At 36.5% G+C, this 19,707-nt stretch overlaps 1 protein-coding gene and 1 long non-coding RNA gene across 9 annotated transcripts in view; one reads left to right on the top strand and one right to left on the bottom strand.

Moving 5' to 3' along the window:
* LOC139045672 (uncharacterized) overlaps positions 1–19,707 on the top strand; it is a 129,756-nt gene that overhangs the window by 17,087 nt on the left and 92,962 nt on the right. The gene's annotated exons all lie outside the window — the stretch shown is intronic.
* The window catches only part of YES1 (YES proto-oncogene 1, Src family tyrosine kinase), a 79,661-nt gene continuing 60,821 nt past the window's right edge, over positions 868–19,707 (bottom strand). For all 8 annotated transcript variants that reach the window (XM_070513365.1, XM_070513362.1, XM_070513363.1 and 5 more), the window contains 4 exons: positions 10,623–10,699; positions 9,411–9,564; positions 5,186–5,317; positions 868–4,218 (listed from right to left, as the gene is read on the bottom strand). In XM_070513365.1, coding sequence (XP_070369466.1) covers positions 4,010–4,218; positions 5,186–5,317; positions 9,411–9,564; positions 10,623–10,699 — 572 coding nt within the window. In that variant the 3' untranslated portion in view covers positions 868–4,009. The remainder of the gene's footprint in view (positions 4,219–5,185; positions 5,318–9,410; positions 9,565–10,622; positions 10,700–19,707) is intronic.

Below are 19,707 nucleotides of genomic sequence, written 5' to 3'. Positions count from 1 at the left end.
GGATATGGAGGGGCAAAAGGATGATACTGGGCATGTGTTGCTTATTTTAATCAGAAGTATTCCTTTCTGTATCGACAATTTGAATGTTAATTAATTAGGACTCTGGCTGCTGGTGACAAAAACTCAACTTGATGTCATTTAAACAAAAAAAGGAGAAACTGGAAGGGCAGGGATTTTAGGGAAATTTAGCTGATTTTAGGGAAATAAATGCTGTTGGGGCACACACAGTCTTCCTCATCTCTGCATGTTGGTTTCTTTTGTAACAAAGTGGGGACCTGGTCTCCAGGAGCACTGGGGTGGCATCTTTAGCACAGTATAATTTGACAAGAGATGACAGTCATCTTCCAACTCCATAAAGAAAAGTCTTGGAGAAGAACTTTACTAAGAGATGTAAATGAATATTTGAATAAATGGAATGGGAATACTGATTTGAAAGATGTTAATTCTTACCAAATTAACTTATAAGCATAATGTAATCCTAACCAAAATCTCACTTGAACTTTTGGGAATATGAAAAATAAAGTCTAAACTTCATCAAGAATTTGCCAGAATACTAAGATTAAAAAAAGGGGAGAGGGAATAGCAAAAGCAACTTGCTTCTTAATTATTAAAATGCATCAAGTGATTAATAATTACAAGTTTTATGTTGATAGAAGAATGGCAAGTTAATTGGGACAAAACAGATGTGTGGATATGTGCATAATAAAGGAAAGAACCCAAACCAATGGGGCGGGAATGGATTAACCAATGAATGGTTCTGGGAAAATTAACTATAGAGGAAAAATCATGCTAGACTCTTAAGTCACATTTTATACCCAAATAACTCCAAATGACTTAAAGAGAAATACAAAAAAGAAAAGCATAAAATATAACAGATGAGATGAATATTTAATCTTGGGATGCAAATGACTTTTTAAGCATAAAAAAGATTGAGAACATACAAATATACAACTTAAATGTCAAAAACTTACAGGCAAAATTAAAAGACAAACAGCAAACTACTGAAACATTCTTACACTGAGGAACTATTACCATATTGTATAGAAATATTTAATAAATGTTTACTAAATAATGTTTGATTAAATGTTACTTTTCTGAAATCATTGGGAAAAAACAAAGCTAATAATTTTAGATAATATAATAGTAAAAGGTAATACTATTACCTTATTGAAAATAATAAATGCTTTTGATTGGCCATTCATAATTTAGTATAACTTTATTTTCATTATACTTATAATAGAAGTGTAAAACACACACAGAAATAAAGCTCACATATTTTTCATTTTTAGAAAATTAAATCCCTTATGGAAAGTGGTCATTTCATTTGATATCCTCCACACAGATTCTCTGTGAATAGCTTCACTCAAATCACTTAGGTTTCTCTGTACAATACATTAACTTGTAGTTGCTGGTATAATTTAAAAAAACCCAAAACTGTAAAAATGTCACTCACCTGACATGGAAAATTAACCACATAGAATGAGTTCATTAATGTTCTGAATTTAATAAAGAATTGATTTAACTCTGCTCAAGAGGTATAACTGAACACCTTTTTCCAATGGAAGAACAAATTCAGAACTTTGCTTTAAATACCAATTTTTTTAAAACCGATGAGAAAATATGAATAGTAGCTAAAAAGATAAATGGGTGCATTCAATGAGAATTTTTATTTCAATCCACAAAACAATATTATAATACTTTATAAAAATATTAAATTTTAGGCTACCATTATTCATTAAAAAAGTATTTGTGCTAGAAGGTTGTTTTTGCAACTTTCTTTTTTGGTAAGGGTTAAGTTCCACATTACAATATTGAAGATGAAAAGCTGTTGGAAAAAATCTTGAAATGTACAAAGTTGTTTATTTTTCTTGGCAATTTAAAAAACATAACCATTTAATCTGAATAGCTATTAAGTTAGTCTTCCTTAGTATACAATTGATATTATAAGGAACTGCTCCATTCAGTTAAAACCTAATGAATAGCATAAACTTTTCCTGGCTTATTTTTCTGAACAGGATTAGTACATGAACATATAATTTTGTTATTCTTTTTTAAATGCTTAGAAAAATTCTAATGTCGCAGTTCACATGAAACCCTTTAACTCTGCTGTCTCAGGCTGTGCGTGAGGGTGAATGGTGACGCGGGCAGAGGCAGGCCCTCTGGAAGAGGGACTCAGCACTGAGCAGGCTACGCCAACACGAGGAGCCACCGCAGCTTTCAGTACCAGAGCTGCTGCCAACTTGCAGGACGTTCATCTGTCACATTTTAAAATGGTTTGAATTTCAACATAGATACCATGGCACAGAATTTTAAACTTAATGATTAAATTAAGTAAGTGATGGTAGTTAAAAATTATGATTCTAAAATATGGGGACCTGGAATATTGCTTTATTTAAAGTGTGACTATAACGAGAAAATTTTAAAACATAACTACTAGACTTTTATTTTGTCCGATTCAGTTCTTTTGCTAGATACTTACACCAGTAATGTTGTTATTCAAATGCATATTTTAGGATTTCTTTTTGAGTTAGTCATAAAAATTAGTCTTATTTTGTATGTTTCACTTCTGTACTTAAAATGGGCAAGAACTGCCCCCCCCTTCACACTGTTGTTATCCTGAATGTTTTCCTCCCCAAATCAGCTAAATTCTAAAAGGGAAAAAATGGTCACCATTAAGTATTATTTAAAAAGTGAATGTAGATTTAAATACAGATTCGAAAACTGGAGTTCTAAAAATGTTTTGCATAAAAGTTGTATCACTGGAATTAGTGGGAAGCCTTAACTTAGCTATTTTGAGACTATAACACTCACTTAGTGTTTATGTTAAGAAAGACTAGTTTTATAGTCATACCTTATAACTCTTAAAATCTCAGAAAATAGATAAGTGAGGAGCTTTGAGTGCCAGCAAAGCCATTTTGTCACTCCATAACAGCAACGTTAAACATAACACTCCATCCCTCTATCTGTAAAACTTTCACATTTTTTCTCATATTTCTTTTAAATACATTTTTCTCTCTGTTAGTCTATTTTCAGTAAGCAAAAGTGCATTCAAGTCCCTGATCTAGTGATATTTTATATTTGTGGCACCCATCACCATAAGTACATATTAGCAATATCTCACAGTACCAGTCTATTTTTAAAAAGGACTGTTTAAATGCTGTGTCTTATTTTTTCATGCTGTCTAAACATTAAAAGATTTCCCCTTGGATTGGATAGCACAATTTTAATTATATACTGTGTTTAAAAAAAAAATCAATGCAACCTTAAAAAAGATTAACTCACTTTCTAGTCACCTTCATTATTCTAAACTGAGCTTTTCAGAAAATGATTAAAGTGAAAAATTTCTTCTTCTACTTTCTAGTTCCATGAGTGTGAGTATTAACACAGAGATTATACTTTCAAATTCCACTGCTATCGTCCAACATTTAGTCAAGTTTTACATGCTGTTTATATTCCTTTTTTGCTGCTAAGAACCTGGCCCATTTCCATGCAATAGGAGGCATACATATTAACTGGTCAACATAGAGAAAACTTGAGAATAATGAATGCAAGAAATTTTTAAAAACTGGAATGGAATTGTTTGGTCCCATGAAGTTCCTTGATTTTAGATTTTATTATGGTATATCTGTTTTTATCTCCCAAGTTTTGTCTTTGATAAAGAATTTTCTCTTAATTCTGAGTTTGGGGAATAAAGGAAAGGAAGTGACTTATAAACAGTAGCCTTGTTGCTCTTCATTGTCATGCTATCTCTCACACTGTCATCAATATCTTGGCTATACTTTCTTTGGACCCTGAAATAAGCTGGAAAATTCATCACTGGTACATTAGAGTTTAACACTTGGAAAAAAAAAAAAGTGGTTTTGTGCAACCATATCTGGAATTCCAGTTTACCATTAAAAAACATGCAGAGTGAAGATTTTCTTCTTTTGATTCCTGGATGTAAATGAGGAAGTCTACACAAGTTCTTTACATTTTGGCAGATTTGTGCATATAAAATAGGCTATTTGGATTATAAATTTTCTCCTGGCTGGTACTGTGGCTCTGTAGCAGTGAAGTAGTCTTCCAAGAAGGACTGGATATATTCAAATGTTGGTCTTTCATCAGGGTCCTTCTTCCAACAAAGATTCATCAAATCATGTAGGGATTCTGGACAGCCCTGAGGGCAAGGCATCCTATACCCTCGTTCCACCTGTTCCAGCACCTCACGGTTTACCATACCTAACACGCAGGATTCAAACAATAAAAAACAATGATGCCAAACACCATTAGCAAAACAGAACAAATCTCCTAGGCACTAACTGATTCAAAGTAGACTAAGTTTATTTAGTGATTCTTTCAACAAAGAAATAAATTTTAAATGTCAAAGTATACCAACAAGAGCTTAGAAAATGCTAACCTGTTTCAACATGTCTAATTTTTTTCATTCCACCTAAAATCTTGCTTTTAACACTAATACCTTCAAAAGCCAACCTCGTTTGATTAATGAGAATTTAGGGTGCTACTTTGAGGTACTGATACTTCCGATGTTAACAGTTAATAATGACGAAAGTTGGGCTAATGAGGAATAGTGGGAAGATAGTTTCTGAAAGAACTTTTAAATAGGAATTCAGAAGAAAGAGTCTAGTCCTGATTTTGCCAAATGTACTACGTATGTAACTTTGTATCAAATCACTTCTGTGAAATAGTGACCTTTTCTAATGTCACCTGTTTGACTTTCTTCAAGTTATTACACACTTCCTGTCTTGCATTCCTTTGTAATCCTCCCCACCCCCATCAGCAGCTCACTTGTGTTATCACAGGGAAGCATACACCCTCAATTACTTGGGGGCAGGAGTGCAGGTAGGAGGGGTGTGAGGAAGATGACCCAGGATATGTAAGTGTGCTTATTCTCTGAGAGAATAATAGAGATAAAAGGCCCCTTTGGAAAATGCCCTAAGGGAGAACAGTGAGGTGAATGTGGGGCACATTTCATGTGCTTGCCTATCCATCCAATGTCAAAATAAAGAGAGGGAGGGAGAGAGAGAAAGAGATAGGGAGGGGGGGGGAGAGAGAGAGAGAGAGAAGGGAGAGAGGGAAGAAAAGAGAGACAAGAAAAAAAGGCCACCTTCCCCTCTTATGTTTTTGCTCCTAATAAACTCTAAAGTCACTGATGGGATAACCAAGAGCTCATGAAATGCAAGCTTACCTGGATATGGCACTCTGCCTTTTGTTACCAATTCTGTCTGTAGAATTCCAAATGACCATACATCAGACTTTATTGTAAATCGACCATATAGTGCAGCCTCAGGGGCTGTCCATTTGATTGGAAATTTTGCACCTAAAACAGTATTGACAATCTTCCTTGAGTAAATTTTTAAAAATCTATTTGTCTACACACAGAAATCAAAATATGATGTACACCTGTAACTTATATAATGTTATAAACCAATGTTACCTCAATTTAAAAAAAAGGTACTTAAATATGCACGAGGCACACTGCAAACAGGACACTAAATCATTAGCTAGTATCATGAGTCACGTCTGCAGAAGGCCAGCCAAACCGACCCCAATAAGCACATTTAATTAGCCAATTCAGAACCTAGCCACAGAAATAAACTATTACAAGCAAATCTAATATTTTTTCTTTAATATTTATGGTATAATTTGCTTGTAATAAAAACTTCCTACATTTTTATTTTCATGAGTTTTGAAATTGTGTATACCTATCTACCACATCCAGAATCAGATATAGAACAGGTCCATCATCATGGAAAGTTCATAAATGTTTCTTTCCAGTTTCCAATCCTTCTCTGCAGCACCACCCCCTGAGGAAACCACTTTCTAATTTATATTACCATGGATTATTCTCCTTATTTTGGGGTTTCATACAAATAAAATGATAGATTATGAGTAAATACAGTTTGAATCTGATTTCTTTTACTCAATCTAATGCCTTTTTATGTGTGTGTGTGAGGAAGACTGTCACTGAGCTAACATCAGTGCCAGTGTTTTTCTATTTTATGTGGGATGCCATCACAGCGTGGCTTGACAAGCAGTGCTAGGTCCACACCCAGCATCCGAACCAGCGAACCCAGGCCTGCTGGAGCAGTGTGTGTGAACTTAACCACTATGCCACCAGGCCAGCCCCTCTAATGCTTTTTTATTTGCTGGTATTATGAATTTCTTTTTAAAGATTCCCTTTGTCAGACTGAGGAAGTATGCTCTTATTCCTAAATTAATGTTTTTCTTATAAACACATGTTGAATATTATCAAATGTTTTCTTTTTACTGAGATGATCATATACTTTTCTCCTCTATATTGTTAATGCAGCAAATTAATTTTCAAATGTAAAATCAGTTTTTCATTATTGAGAACTCTCATTTGATCATGAGGTATTATATTTTTTGTGTATCACTGGATACAATTTGCTAAAATTTTGTTAAGAAATTTTGCATGTATGGTGATGAGAAATTATTCTGTTATTTTACTTTTTATAATATTCTCATCTGCTTTCCATGTCAGATTATATTGGCCTTATAAAATTAGTTGGAAATTATTCCAATCAGTTGAATTTTCTAAGAGTCTGTATGAAATGTTTATTTTTTTATAAAGGCTTAATAAAATTCACCAGTGAAGCAAAAAATCCCCAAAATCTATTTGTGTAAATACGGCATGAGCAGGGCTAATCTTTTGTCACTATCATCAGTATCAAATTCTTCAAAAGTACAAGATACATGGGAAAATTTTCTTTAAAATTTAAAATCTGTATTAAAATAAATCACATTTCTTCCTGATAACATATTCAATAACATAAGAAAGATAAATGTTGGTGGAGACATAAACCATTCAAGAAAATAGAGGTAGAAACTCTCATAAGAATCAACCAAAAATGTGGATTACAGGACCTATAACTTGTAAGTCAGTCTAGCACCTAGTAGGTATAGCTAACTTGGTTGACGAGGGCATATTCTGTTGGGTTCTAATGTCTACTGGTTTTTGACCATAATCTCTTTGCTATTTTATCATATCTTTCTGGAAAATTTTACTGTACTATCATTTTTAGAAGCCTATATTAATGTACTCAAATATTTAATGTATGCGTTTTATGTACAAGGTATTATGCTAATCGTTATGGGGGACATAAAAACATAGCCTTTGTGAAGCTTATATACTTATAGTGGAAATAAGATTATAGGTGTCTTATATACTTGAAGTTATTTATATATGTATGTATATAGTGTCATAAAATAGTTCTTTAGATGTTCAAACAGAAGATCAGTTTTCACTAGCACAATCACAAAAAGTTTCATTAATAAAGTGCCAGCTAAGTTAAGCCTTAAAGAATGGTTAGAATTTTTATAAAGATTATAGAATAGGAAGATATTCTACCTGGAGAGAACTGCACACAGGTATGGAAGTTGAAAAGAAAGCACTGTGTTGAGGGCAGTTTCTCAACCTGGCATTACTGGCATTTTGGGCTGGAGAATTCTTTATTTCGTGCAGGGGCTAGTGTATGTTGTAGGATGTTTAGCAGTATGCCTGGCCTCTACCCACTAGAGGCCAGTAGCAGCCTCCTAGCCGTAACAACCAAAAATGTCTCAAGACATTGCAAATGAGCCCTGGGAGTACGCTATCAGCCCTGGTTGAGAACCTGTGGTTTAAGGCAACAGTTCCCAGTGGTTTGTATACCAATGTGGTCACTGACAAAAAGAAGACATACTCTAATGAAAAAAAGATCACATATCAATTCACAAAGCTAAAATTATTAATTTATAGTTATGTCTTCTGAGATTATGTCCTTCCGACTTGTGTAGTGTTTAAATGCTCTTTCTTTTATGAAATGATGGTAATAGTATATAGCTGAAAAAAATTTCTTTTTGGTTATCTACTCAATAAACCTTCACTAACCTTCACATTGGATTTACTAGATTGTATTGAAATACCTTGTCTACAGTTCAGTCTCAGACATTAGTTAGTGAGCTCCTTGACAGCAGAGATCATGCCCTCTTACAGCTGTGCCCTCGCACCTCGCACACAGAGGGACTCAAATGTCTGTTAAAGGTAAGCTGGGGCTAGAGAGTTGTAGAAGACGCTGAATGCCAAGGAATCTATTTTGTAGGTGTGGAGGGTCACTGAAGGTTCCATGCAGGATGGACAACCTATGTGGTGATTTCTATGGGACCTTACTCAATCTGCTTGTCAGAGTTACACTTTTTCTTCAAGGTCCTGCTCACAAGTCATCGCCTCTGTAAAGTCTTTCCTGTTCTTTTTGCTTTCCTATAGTATCTTCCATATATTCTTTTGACATTAATTACACAATAGCTTGCTTTATAGTTGTTTATATGTCATCTACCTTGCCCATTAAAATATAAGCTCTAATATTTACTGAGCATCTACTATGTTAATGTCAGGCACTATACATCTATTACTTCATTAAAGTTTCATAACAATCTTGAAAAGTATATAACACCATCTAGTCTTTTTTTTTTCTTTTAAAGATTTTATTTTTCCTTTTTCTCCCAAAGCCCCTCTGGTACATAGTTGTGTATTTTTAGTTGTGGGTCCTTCTAGTTGTGGCATGTGGGACGCTGCCTCAGCATGGCTTGATGAGTGGTGCCATATCTGTGCCTAGAATTTGAACAGGCGAAACCCTGGGCTGCTGAAGCAGAGTGCGCAAACTTAACCACTTGGCCACGGGGCTGGCCCACCATCTAGTCTTTATAAGTGAGGAGACTGAGGCTTAGTTAAAAAGGTTAGATAACCTGGTTGAAATTTCTCACCTAATAAGAGATGAAAATGAGATTCAAACACCCATACTCCTTCCACATGCATACATTATATATGTGTTCATGAAGTGTGTATTGAATGAGAGTTTAAAGAGAAAGATGCCAAAGAGAAGAATCAACCTGTTAAGTTCTGCATGCTCCCTTCTCTTACTCTTTATAGTGTCAATCTTCCAAATGTTTTTACCATAATTTTATATATTATAAAGAATTACTGTAAATCTGGTGTAGAAATGATTTCCAAAGCCTTTATAAAATTGTACGCTATTTCTTAATATATTAGCTTCGAATATACCTTTTCTGATCCTTAGTGTAGTTAAAATCTGGATGGTTCTGAAGTTTCTTACAAAAGGAATTTTAAAATGTTTATTTGTTGGCATGCCAAAAGAAGTATAAAGAGGAGCATACTGCTTGCTATATTTATAATGCAAAGAACACCCAGTTAAGTTCTTCCTTGGGAGAAATAATTATCAGAAAGCCATAGTATCATGTAATGTATGTAATTTTATGAATAAAATCAGTGTTTCTATGACTTCTGAGCAAAACCTAGAGGTATTATTATTCTGTAAAACCCTGTATATTCAAAAGAATGGTGAGAAAATCCATTGAACATTAGGTTACAAGCATTTATTAAAAAGTCATTTTACCTTGTCTTGCCGTATATTCATTGTCTTCAATTAACCTTGCTAAACCAAAATCTGCTATTTTGCACACAAGATTTTCTCCTACAAGAATATTAGCAGCCCGAAGATCTCGGTGAATATAGTTCATCCTTTCAATATATGCCATACCATCAGCAATCTTGGAAAGACAAAGGGAAGGAGGGAGAGGACAATTTTGGTTAATGCTAAGTCAGATGACTGAAAAATCATCTCTCGAAAGGAGATGATGGTAACGGCAAAATCTAGCAGATAATAGGAAAAATAGAAAATAATGTAATGGAGGAGGAGGAGAGGGAGGGAGGGAGAGAGGCAAGGAAGGAGAAAGAGGGGAGGGGGAGGGGATGAGGGGGAGGAGAAGGAAAAGAAGGAGAAAAAACAACAGAGATGTATGTGGTCCATAAAGCCTAAAACATTTATCTGGCTTTTTACAAAAACAGTTTTCTGACCCCTACCATAGAGTATCTAAGAGCCTTGAACTCAAGAGCATGGACTAGGCTTGGCACATGCTAAGAGCATGGACTTGGTTTGGCATATGCTAAAGTCTCACATGTACAGTTTGTTGGTATAAAATTTCTCTAAACTGCCAGATTCCATGGACATCTGGAAGCTCACTGAGAGAGGAGTCTTAAAACCATCATGTCAACCAAAGCCAATTAAAGGCCCCTTGAACATCTACCACATATCTGAATAGAAACTTTTAATAGTTTCCACTTGTACTTAAAAACAAAAATCAGAAGAGCAAAAATGTCCCATTATAAACTGTATATTGCCATCTTAATTCTTGTTTTGAACTACATTACACACAAAATTCAGCATATACTTTAGATTTCCAATATTTTCTTTGGAATAGCAATCATTCATTGTCTTAAAATTTATCTGTTGAAATATAAATACATATAGATTGTATATTTGTGGATGCATATGCTTCTGAAAGGCCACATGATACAGGACAGCACTGTAGGGGGCATCGCATGCGTGGTTCTAATACTAATAAGTGATATGAATTTTAGATACCTCTGGTCCTCAGATACTACATTATCTGTAACATAAGATACAGACTGAATTATCACTAATGTTCCTTCCAGCTCTAAAATTCCATGACTTTACCACATAAACAAGAGGATTCTACTAAGATTATTTTACATTTTTAATGTACACTTTCAATTCAAATTGATACATGTATAGATACACAAGTACCTGAGCAGCCATATCAACCAGTTGTGGGAGCTTCAAATACTTTCCATCTCCCTCCTTCAGGAAATCTAATAAGCTCCCTATAAGAGACAGCAAGACATTCATGGAAAGTAAGCACATCTTAAATCAGGACTGAAACAAACATTCCCCCACCTCTAAACAAATCACCGCATCACAATACAAAACTTCAGCTTTTCATTCTTTAATATTTTTTGCAGTTTTGGGATTTCTGAATAATTATTTTTAAGATTCTAGAAGAGGGTCCTAAACTGAAATTTTATCAACTTCTCCTAATAACGTATGAAAAAAGACAAAATGCAATATCTCACCAGATTATAGTCATTCCTTCCTTGGTTTGATACAGAGCAGCAGTCTCAATTTTGATTCAAAAAGGAGTACCAGATACTTATATATATATTTTTAAGTCAATCAGAATCAAGAGCTCAGACAACTGGGACTATACTGGGGGTACTTAAAACTAAATCTAGGTGGCTGAGTTGATGTGGAAATGTTAGTCCTACCAACTTCTCTCAATTTTAGCAGAAGATGCCATGGAACAGCAAAGTACTATGAAAATAACAGCAGAGAGAAAGGCTAGAAGGAAAAGTCTAGGTGCTATTCTTCTATTACTGGTTATAAGCTTACCATATACCTGAATTTAATCAAGACAAAATATCACACAAACCCAAATTAAGGGATATTTTATAAAACAACTGTACCATTCTCTTCAAAAATAACAATGTTATGAACGAAAAGAAAAGCTGAGGGGCTGCTCCAGATTAAAGGAGACCAAAGAGAAATGCAACTAACAGTTGCATTTTAGATAGTGGATTAGGGGGAAAACTACTATAATTAAGGACACATCATTGGGACAACTGGTGAAATGTGAATATGGACTGATATTAACTAACAGAATTGTATCCATATTACATTTCCTAATTTGATCATTGTAGTGTGGTTATGTAAGACACTGTTCTTGAGACAAACACTGAAGTATTTAGAAGTAAAAGGAACATATCTGAAATATACTCTCAAATGGTTCAGAGAAAACCCCTTATAGTTTATATATTGATAGCTACATCTAGTTAACAGTTGGCAAATCTGGCTGAAACATATTCAGGAATTCTTTATATTATTTTTGCAACTTTTCTATAAGTTTAAAAATATTTCAAAACAGAGTGACGTCAGCAACATGGCAGAGTGAGCAGTTTTCTTTGTGTCTCCCTCTTCGAAACTACAACTAACTGGACATTCATCGGTCAACAAAAGATATCCACACAGCATCTCAGGATGCCTGAGAGACCTGTGCTGCTATACATCGAAAGGTGGACAGACTTCTCCCTGGGAGGAGGTGAAGATAGGTGAAAACTCTCTGACCCCCGGAGAGCCTTGTACCTGCAATCAACTTTCTTCCAGTGGACACACTCATAGCATCGCCACGCACCAAGGGTGGGCGTGTGTGCACAGTGGCAGAGCGATGGTGGAAACAGGTGACTACAGCCCTATCTAAGCCCAGTGGTAAAATCCAAGGTCCCACAGCAGGTGAAGGGAAAGCCTCTACTTGGCACTAGCATAGAGGCCCCACCAAGCACTGAGAACAGGACAGGAGGATCCCGGGTGCAGTGGCAGCCCGCCAGCCACCTCTGACTCACAGACATTGGCAGTGTCCCAGAGGGGGCAAGGGTCACACAGTGAGTCCGTGTGAGTGTGTGGGGGCAGGGTGGAGCCCCAGTGGCCCTGCTCCATGGTCCAGGGGGAAATCCATGGTCCCACAGCAGCCACAGGGAAAGCGTCTGCACAGCGTTAGTGGAGATGCCCTGCCTGGCAATCACAAGGCTGGAAGGCCCTGAGGCAGAAGTAACGCAGCTGGGTGAGCTAACCCCAGACTGCAGTAGATACCCATAGCTCTGCTGTGGCCCATAGTGGACAAGTGAGATCTTGCAGGCCCTGATGGTGACACAGCTGCAAATCTAGGTGAACCTGCTCCGAGCCGCTGTGAAAGTGCATAACACCACTGCAGACCCTAAGGAGGGAGTGTGTCTAGGTGGTCTGCAACAGTAGGCACCAGCAACCTGAGGCCCCCTTGCAATTGTCCCCACAGCTGGCGAGAGACCCCACAGGACCACTGTGACTACAAGGAGGGGCCCAGGTCTGGTCAGCAACAGCTGACAGGGATCCTGGTCGGTGCAGTCTAAACAGCTGCTCCCCCCTACAAACACCAGTAGAAACAAGTGGAAGCAGTGACTAAACTCTATCTCTATGTGGAGGCACAAATCCATGCCATCAAGCAGTATGAAAAAATATATTAAATCTCCAGAACAGAAGGAAAATGACAAGTACCCCTAAACAATCCCAAAGACAATGAAATCTATAACCTAAATGACAATGAATTCAAAACAGCCATCATTAAAAAACTCAATGAGTTAAAAGAGAATACAGATAGACAACTCAACGAGTTCAGGAACTATGTCACAAAAGAGCTTGATACTATAAAGAAGAACCAATCAGAAATATTGGAGATGAAGAACACAATGGAGGAGATTAAGAAAAATCTGGACTCTCTGAAGAGTAGGGTCGATAATATGGAGGACAGAATTAGCAATTTGGAGGACAGGAATATAGAAATGCTGCGGACAGAGGAGAGAGAACTAAGACTAAAAAGAAATGATGAAACTCCGAGAATTATCCGACTCAATTAGGAAACGCAACATAAGGATTATAGGTAACCCAGAGGGAGAAAAGAAGAAGGGGGCAGAAAGCCTGTTCAAAGAAATAATGGCTGAGAACTGGGGAGAGAGATGGAACTCCATGTGACAGAAGCCAATAGATCTCCAAACTTTATCAATGTAAAAACACCAACCCCAAGGCATACAGTAGTGAAGCTTGCAAAAGCCAATGACAAGGAGAAAATACTAAGGGCAGAAAGGCAGAAGGAAATAACCTACAAAGGAACCCCAATAAGGCTGTCAGCAGATTTCTCAGCAGATACCTTACAGGCTAGAAGAGAGTGGAATGATATCTTCAAAACTCTGAAGGACAAAAACTTGCAGCCAGGAATACTCTATCCAGCAAAAATGTCCTTCAAATATGATGGAGAAACAAAAACTTTCCCAGATAAACAAAAGTTAAGGGAGTTCATTGCCACAAGACCTCCCCTACAAGAAATGTTCAGGAGGACCCTCATACCTGAAAAATCAAAAAAAGGAAAGGGGTTACAAAACCGAGAGCAAAGGAGATAAATAGAAAGACAAAATCAGAAAGTTGCAGCCCTCCATCATAACAAGCTAGCAAAAGTTAAGTATAACATTAAAGATAAAAGGAAGGAAACACCAAGAATAAATATAAGCTTCTCATTTTAACCACAAACTCACAACACAAGAAGGAAGAGAAAAAAAAAAAAAATCTGACAATAACAACCTAGAAGGGGAAGAGGAAAGGGATGGAACGTCTTAATCTAAGGAAATAAAAGGCTATCAGAAAATGGACTATCTCATCTATGAGATGTTTTATACAAACCACATGGTAACCACTAAACAAATAACAAAAATAAAGACACAAATTACAAATAAGAAGAAAGCCAATATGGAAATCTATCTACCTGAATTAGTAGTCCAAAAATCACTGGATGAGAAACAAAGGAAATGCAAGAGAACCAGAAAACAAGTGACAAAATGTCAGTGGTAGGCCCCCACATTTCAATAATCACTCTAAATGTAAATGGATTGAACTCTCCAATCAAAAGACACAGAGTAGCAGGATGGATTAAAGAACAAGACCCAACAATATGCTGCCTCCAGGAAACACACTTCAGCCCCAAAGACAAACATAGACTCAGAGTGAAGGGATGGAAGATGTTACTCTAAACTAATTTTGAACATAAGAAGGCCATACTTATATCAGACAAAGTAGACTTCAAAGCAAAACAGATAAAGAAAGACAAACAGGGGCAGTTTATAATGATAAAAGGGACACTCCACCAAGATGACATAACATAAATATATACACACTCAACACAGGAGCACCAAATTTGTAAAGCAACTATTAACAAAACTAAAAGGAGACATCAACAACAATACAATAATAGTAGGGGACCTCAACACCCCATTAACACCAATAGATAGATCATCCAGACAGAAAGTCAACAAGGAAATTATAGAATTAAATGAAAAATTAGACCAGACGGACTTAATAGATATATATATATAGAACACTCCATCCAAAAATAGCAGGTTACACATTCTTCTCAAGTACGCATGGAACATTCTCAAGGACAGACCATATCTTGGGAAACAAAGCAAACCTCAATAAATTCAAGAGGGTTGAAATAATATCAAGCATCTTTTCTGATCATAATGCTATGAAACTAGAAATCAACTACAAGAATAAAGCTGGGAAAGGGGCAAAAATGTGGAGACTAAACAACATGCTACTGAACAAACAATGGATTATTGAAGAAATTAAAGAGGAAATCAAATATTATCTGGAGACAAATGAAAATGAAAACACGCCATACAAACTCATTTGGGACGCAGCAAAAGCGGTCCTAAGAGGGAAATTCATTGCAATACAGGCTCACCTCAATAAACAAGAAAAATCTCAGATAAGCAATCTCAAATGACACCTAACAGAATTAGAAAAAGAAGAACAAACAAAGCCCAAAGTCAGTAGAAGGAGGGAAATAATAAAAGTTAGAGCAGAAATAAACGCTATTGAAACAAAAAAGACAGTAGAAAGGATCAAGGAAACAAAGAGTTGGTTCTTCGAAAAAATAAACAAAATTGACAAACCCTTAGCCAGACTCATTAAGAAAAAAGGGAGAAGACTCAAGTAAATAAAATTAGAAATGACAGAGGAGAAATCACAATGGATACCACAGAAATACAAAGGCTCATAAGAGAATACTATGAAAAACTATATGCCAACAAATTGGACAACCTAGAAGAAATGGACAAATTCTTAGACTCTTACAACCTCCTAAAACTGAAGCAGGAAGAAATAGAGAATCTGAATAGACCAATCACAAGTAAATAAATCGAAACAGTAATCAAAAACCTCCCCCAAAATAAAAGTCCAGGACCAGATGGCTTCTCTGGAGAATTCTACCATACATTCAAAGAAGATTCAATACCTATTCTTCTCAAACTACTCCAGAAAATTGAGGAAGAGGGAGCACTCCCTAAAACATTCTATGAAGCCAACATCACCCTGATCCCAAAACCTGACAAGGACAACACAAAGAAGGAAAACTACAGGCCAATATCACTTTTCCTAAAGAAAATTTTGGCAAACCGAACACAGCAATACGTTAAAAAGATTATACACCATGATCAAGTGGGATTTACACCAGGGACACAGGGATGGTTCAACATCTGCAAGTCAATCAACGTGATACAGTACATTAACAAAATGAGAAACAAAAACCACATGATCATCTCAATAGATGCAGAGAAAGCATTCGACAAGATCCAACATCCATTTATGATAAAAACTCTCAATAAAATGGGTATAGAAGGAAAGACCTCAACATAATAAAAGCCATATATGACAAACCCACAGCCAACATCATACACTGAAAGCCATCCCTCTGAGAACAGGAACAACACAAAGGTGCCCACTCTCACCACTCTTATTCAATGTAGTACTGGAGGTTTTGGCCAGAGCAATTTGGCAGGAAAAAGAAATAAAAGGAATCCAAATAGGCAATGAAGAAGTGAAACTCTTGTTGTTTGCAGATGACATGATCTTATATATAGAAAACCCCAAAGAATCCACTGGAAAACTATTAGAAATAATCAACAGCTACAGCAAAGTTGCAGGGTATAAAATCAACATACATAAATCAGTAGCATTTCTATACTCTAACAATGAACTAACAGAAAAAGAACTCAAGAACTCAATCCCATTCACAATCGCAACAAAAAGAATAAAATACCTTGGGGTAAATTTAACCAAGGAAGTGAAAGACCTATACAACGAAAACTACAAGACTTTCCTGAAAGAAATTGATGATGACATAAAGAGATGGAAAGACATTCCATGCACATGGATTGGAAGAATAAACATGGTTAAAATGTCCATACTACCTAAAGCAATCTACGGATTCAATGCTATCCCAATGACATTCTTTACAGAAACAGAACAAAGAATCCTAAAATTCATGTGGGGCAACAAAAGACCCCGAATTGCTAAAGCAATCCTGAGAAAGAAGAACAAAGCTGGAAGGATCACAATCCCTGACTTCAAAGCATACTACAAAGCTACAATAATCAAAACAGCATGGTACTGGCACAAAAACAGGTGCACAGATCAATGGAACAGAATTGAAATCCTAGAAATAAAACCACACATCTATGGACAACTAATCTTCAACAAAGGAGCTGAGTGCCTACAATGGAGAAAAGAAAGTCTCTTCAACAAATGGTGCTGGGAAAACTGGAAAGCCACATGTAAAAGAATGAAAATGGACCATTCTTTTTCACCATTCACAAAAATAAACTCAAAATGGATCAAAGACCTAAAGATTAGACTTGAAACAATAAGTCTTCTAGAAGAGAATATAGGCAGCACACTCTTTGACATCACTATCAAAAGGATCTTTTCGGACTCTATAACTCCTCAGTTGAGGGGAAACAACAGAAAGAATAAACAAATGGGACTTCATCAGACTAAAGAGTTTCTTCAAGGCAAGGGAAAACAGGATTGAAACAAAAAAACAACCCACTAGTTGGGAAAAAATATTCACAAGTTATTTATCCGACAAAGGGTTAATCTCCATAATATATAAAGAACTCACACAGCTCAACAACAAAAAATCAAACCACCTGATCAAAAAATGGGCACGGGACATGAATAGACATTTCTCCAAAGAAGATATACGGATGGCCAATAGACACATGAAAAGATGCTCATCATCACTAATCATCAGGGAAATGCAAATCAAAACTACTCTAAGATATCACCTTACACCTGTTAGAATGGCAAAAATATCCAAAACCAAGAGTGACAAATGTTGGAGAGGCTGTGGAGAAAAGGGAACCCTCTCATACACTGTTGGTGGGAATGCAAACTGGTGCAGCCACTATGGAAAACAGTACAGAGATTCCTCAAAAAGTTAAGAATACAAATACCTTATTGACCCAGCCATCCCACTACTGGGTATCTATCCTAAGAACCTGAAATCAGCAATTCCCAAAGATCCATGCACCCCTATGTTCATCGCAGCATTATTTACAATAGCCAAGATGTGGAAGCAACCTAAGTGCCCATCAACTGATGACTGGTTTAAGAAGATATGGTATATATATGCGATGGAATACTACTCAGCCATAAAAAAGGATAAAATCGTCCCATTCACAACAACATGGATGGACCTTGAGAGTATTATGCTAAGTGAAATAAACCAGATAGAGAAAGATGAACTCTGTTATGACTGCACTCATAGGTGGAAGTTAAACATAGAGACAAAGAGAATTGATTGGTGGTTACCAGGGGAAAGGGGATGTGGGGGGAGGGCACAAAGGATGAAGGGGTGCACCTACAACATGACTAACAATAATGTACAACTGAAATTTCACAAGGTTGTAAACTATCATAATCTTAATAAAAAGCTTAAAAATAAATAAATAAATAAAAGTTGAGTTCCTCAGTCTCACTAAAAAAAGAAAAAAAGAAGTCATAGCATGTCAGAGAAGGGCCATGAGCAGCACAGGCTGCTCAGGAAGGGCAGCTGTAGCTTGGGGTCCCCTCACCTCACAGCCGGCTCCCCGCACCAGACCCTGTCCCTGTGTGAGGAAAGCTTTCCTCCACAGACTGCTCGCCAGAGCGGGCTGGGGCACTGTGACCTTCAGTCCCATGCAGGACAAGCTGTAGTCTCCAAGCCTGAGGGTTTCTTTGTGTTGCCAGACTTCATCTTTGGTGACTGACTTCTTGTTTATATGAAGAAAAACAAGCCTTGGGCCTTCTGGTTAGGCAAATTGTAAAGACATATCCAACGTCAAATAAAAAGGTTTAAAACAGTAAAAAAAAAAAAAGAAAAAGAAAAAGAAAAAAAATTCAAAATAAAAGTAAAATCAAAACAAAATAAACAAAGCCCTTTCCATGTTGACAGGATTGTGAAGCAAGGGAGAGCTGCGACTTAGTCTCATTCATAGAGATTCAAAGTCAGAGAACATCAATACTTCTTTTGATCAGTCTATTCCAGGGGGAACATGTTACTGTGTGTGTCCATTTATTCCTATATTTGCTGAGCATCTACTACATGTGAAGCATTGTAAAACGTATAGAAGATACAAAGATATATAAGTCATGGTCCCTGGCCATGAAAAGATCTTGATCTAGTATAAAAGTATAGTATACAGATCTAGAAATTACAGAAGTAATACTTGCAAACAAATAAATATTGTACAATACATGTTATAAAAGTTATTGTAAAAACTACAGTGGAGGCACAATGGATATGGTTGATTCTATGGAGAAGTCAGAAAAGTCTTCACAGAGGAGATGCATCTTAAAGGAAGAAATGGAGGCAGACAGGGAATTCCAGGAAGATGGAGTAACAAGTACAAAGGCAGGAATGCATGAAACAGCACAGTAAGTTCAGGGAACTGAAAACAGTCCTTCCTCTGCAAGAACACAGGGCTCAAAGATGGGAACTGATGAGTATTGAGGCTGAAGAAGGAAAGAGTCAGAGCATAGAAGACAATGCATGAACGGACTTCATATGAAGTTTTATGATGAGAAGCAATATGATCAGATTTATGTTGAAAAAAGCAATTATTCCAATAGTAGTATGAAGAATAAAACTGGGCCAAAACTATACCAAAGGAATAAGTTTAAATTTCCTGCAACAGTCTAGGAAAGAGAAACTATTACATTAAAATCTAGCAACGACAGTGGGAATGGTGAGAAGGCAAAAATTTCCAGAGGGATTTGGTAAATGGGATCAACAGTACTCAATGGACTATTATTACATAAGGGGGTAGGGAAGTGAAGACTGCTGAGCCCCAACCCCAAGGTTTGCCTTTCTAAGGAGTTTCCAGGTAATGCTAATGCTGCTGCCATCCAAAGCCCTAGAGACTTGCACATGAGC

This window comes from Equus asinus, chromosome 7 (assembly GCF_041296235.1).
Source record: "Equus asinus isolate D_3611 breed Donkey chromosome 7, EquAss-T2T_v2, whole genome shotgun sequence".
Lineage (NCBI taxonomy): Eukaryota > Metazoa > Chordata > Mammalia > Perissodactyla > Equidae > Equus > Equus asinus.
The sequence above is the reverse complement of the archived record's forward strand: the minus strand, read 5'-3'. Positions and strand labels throughout refer to the sequence as shown.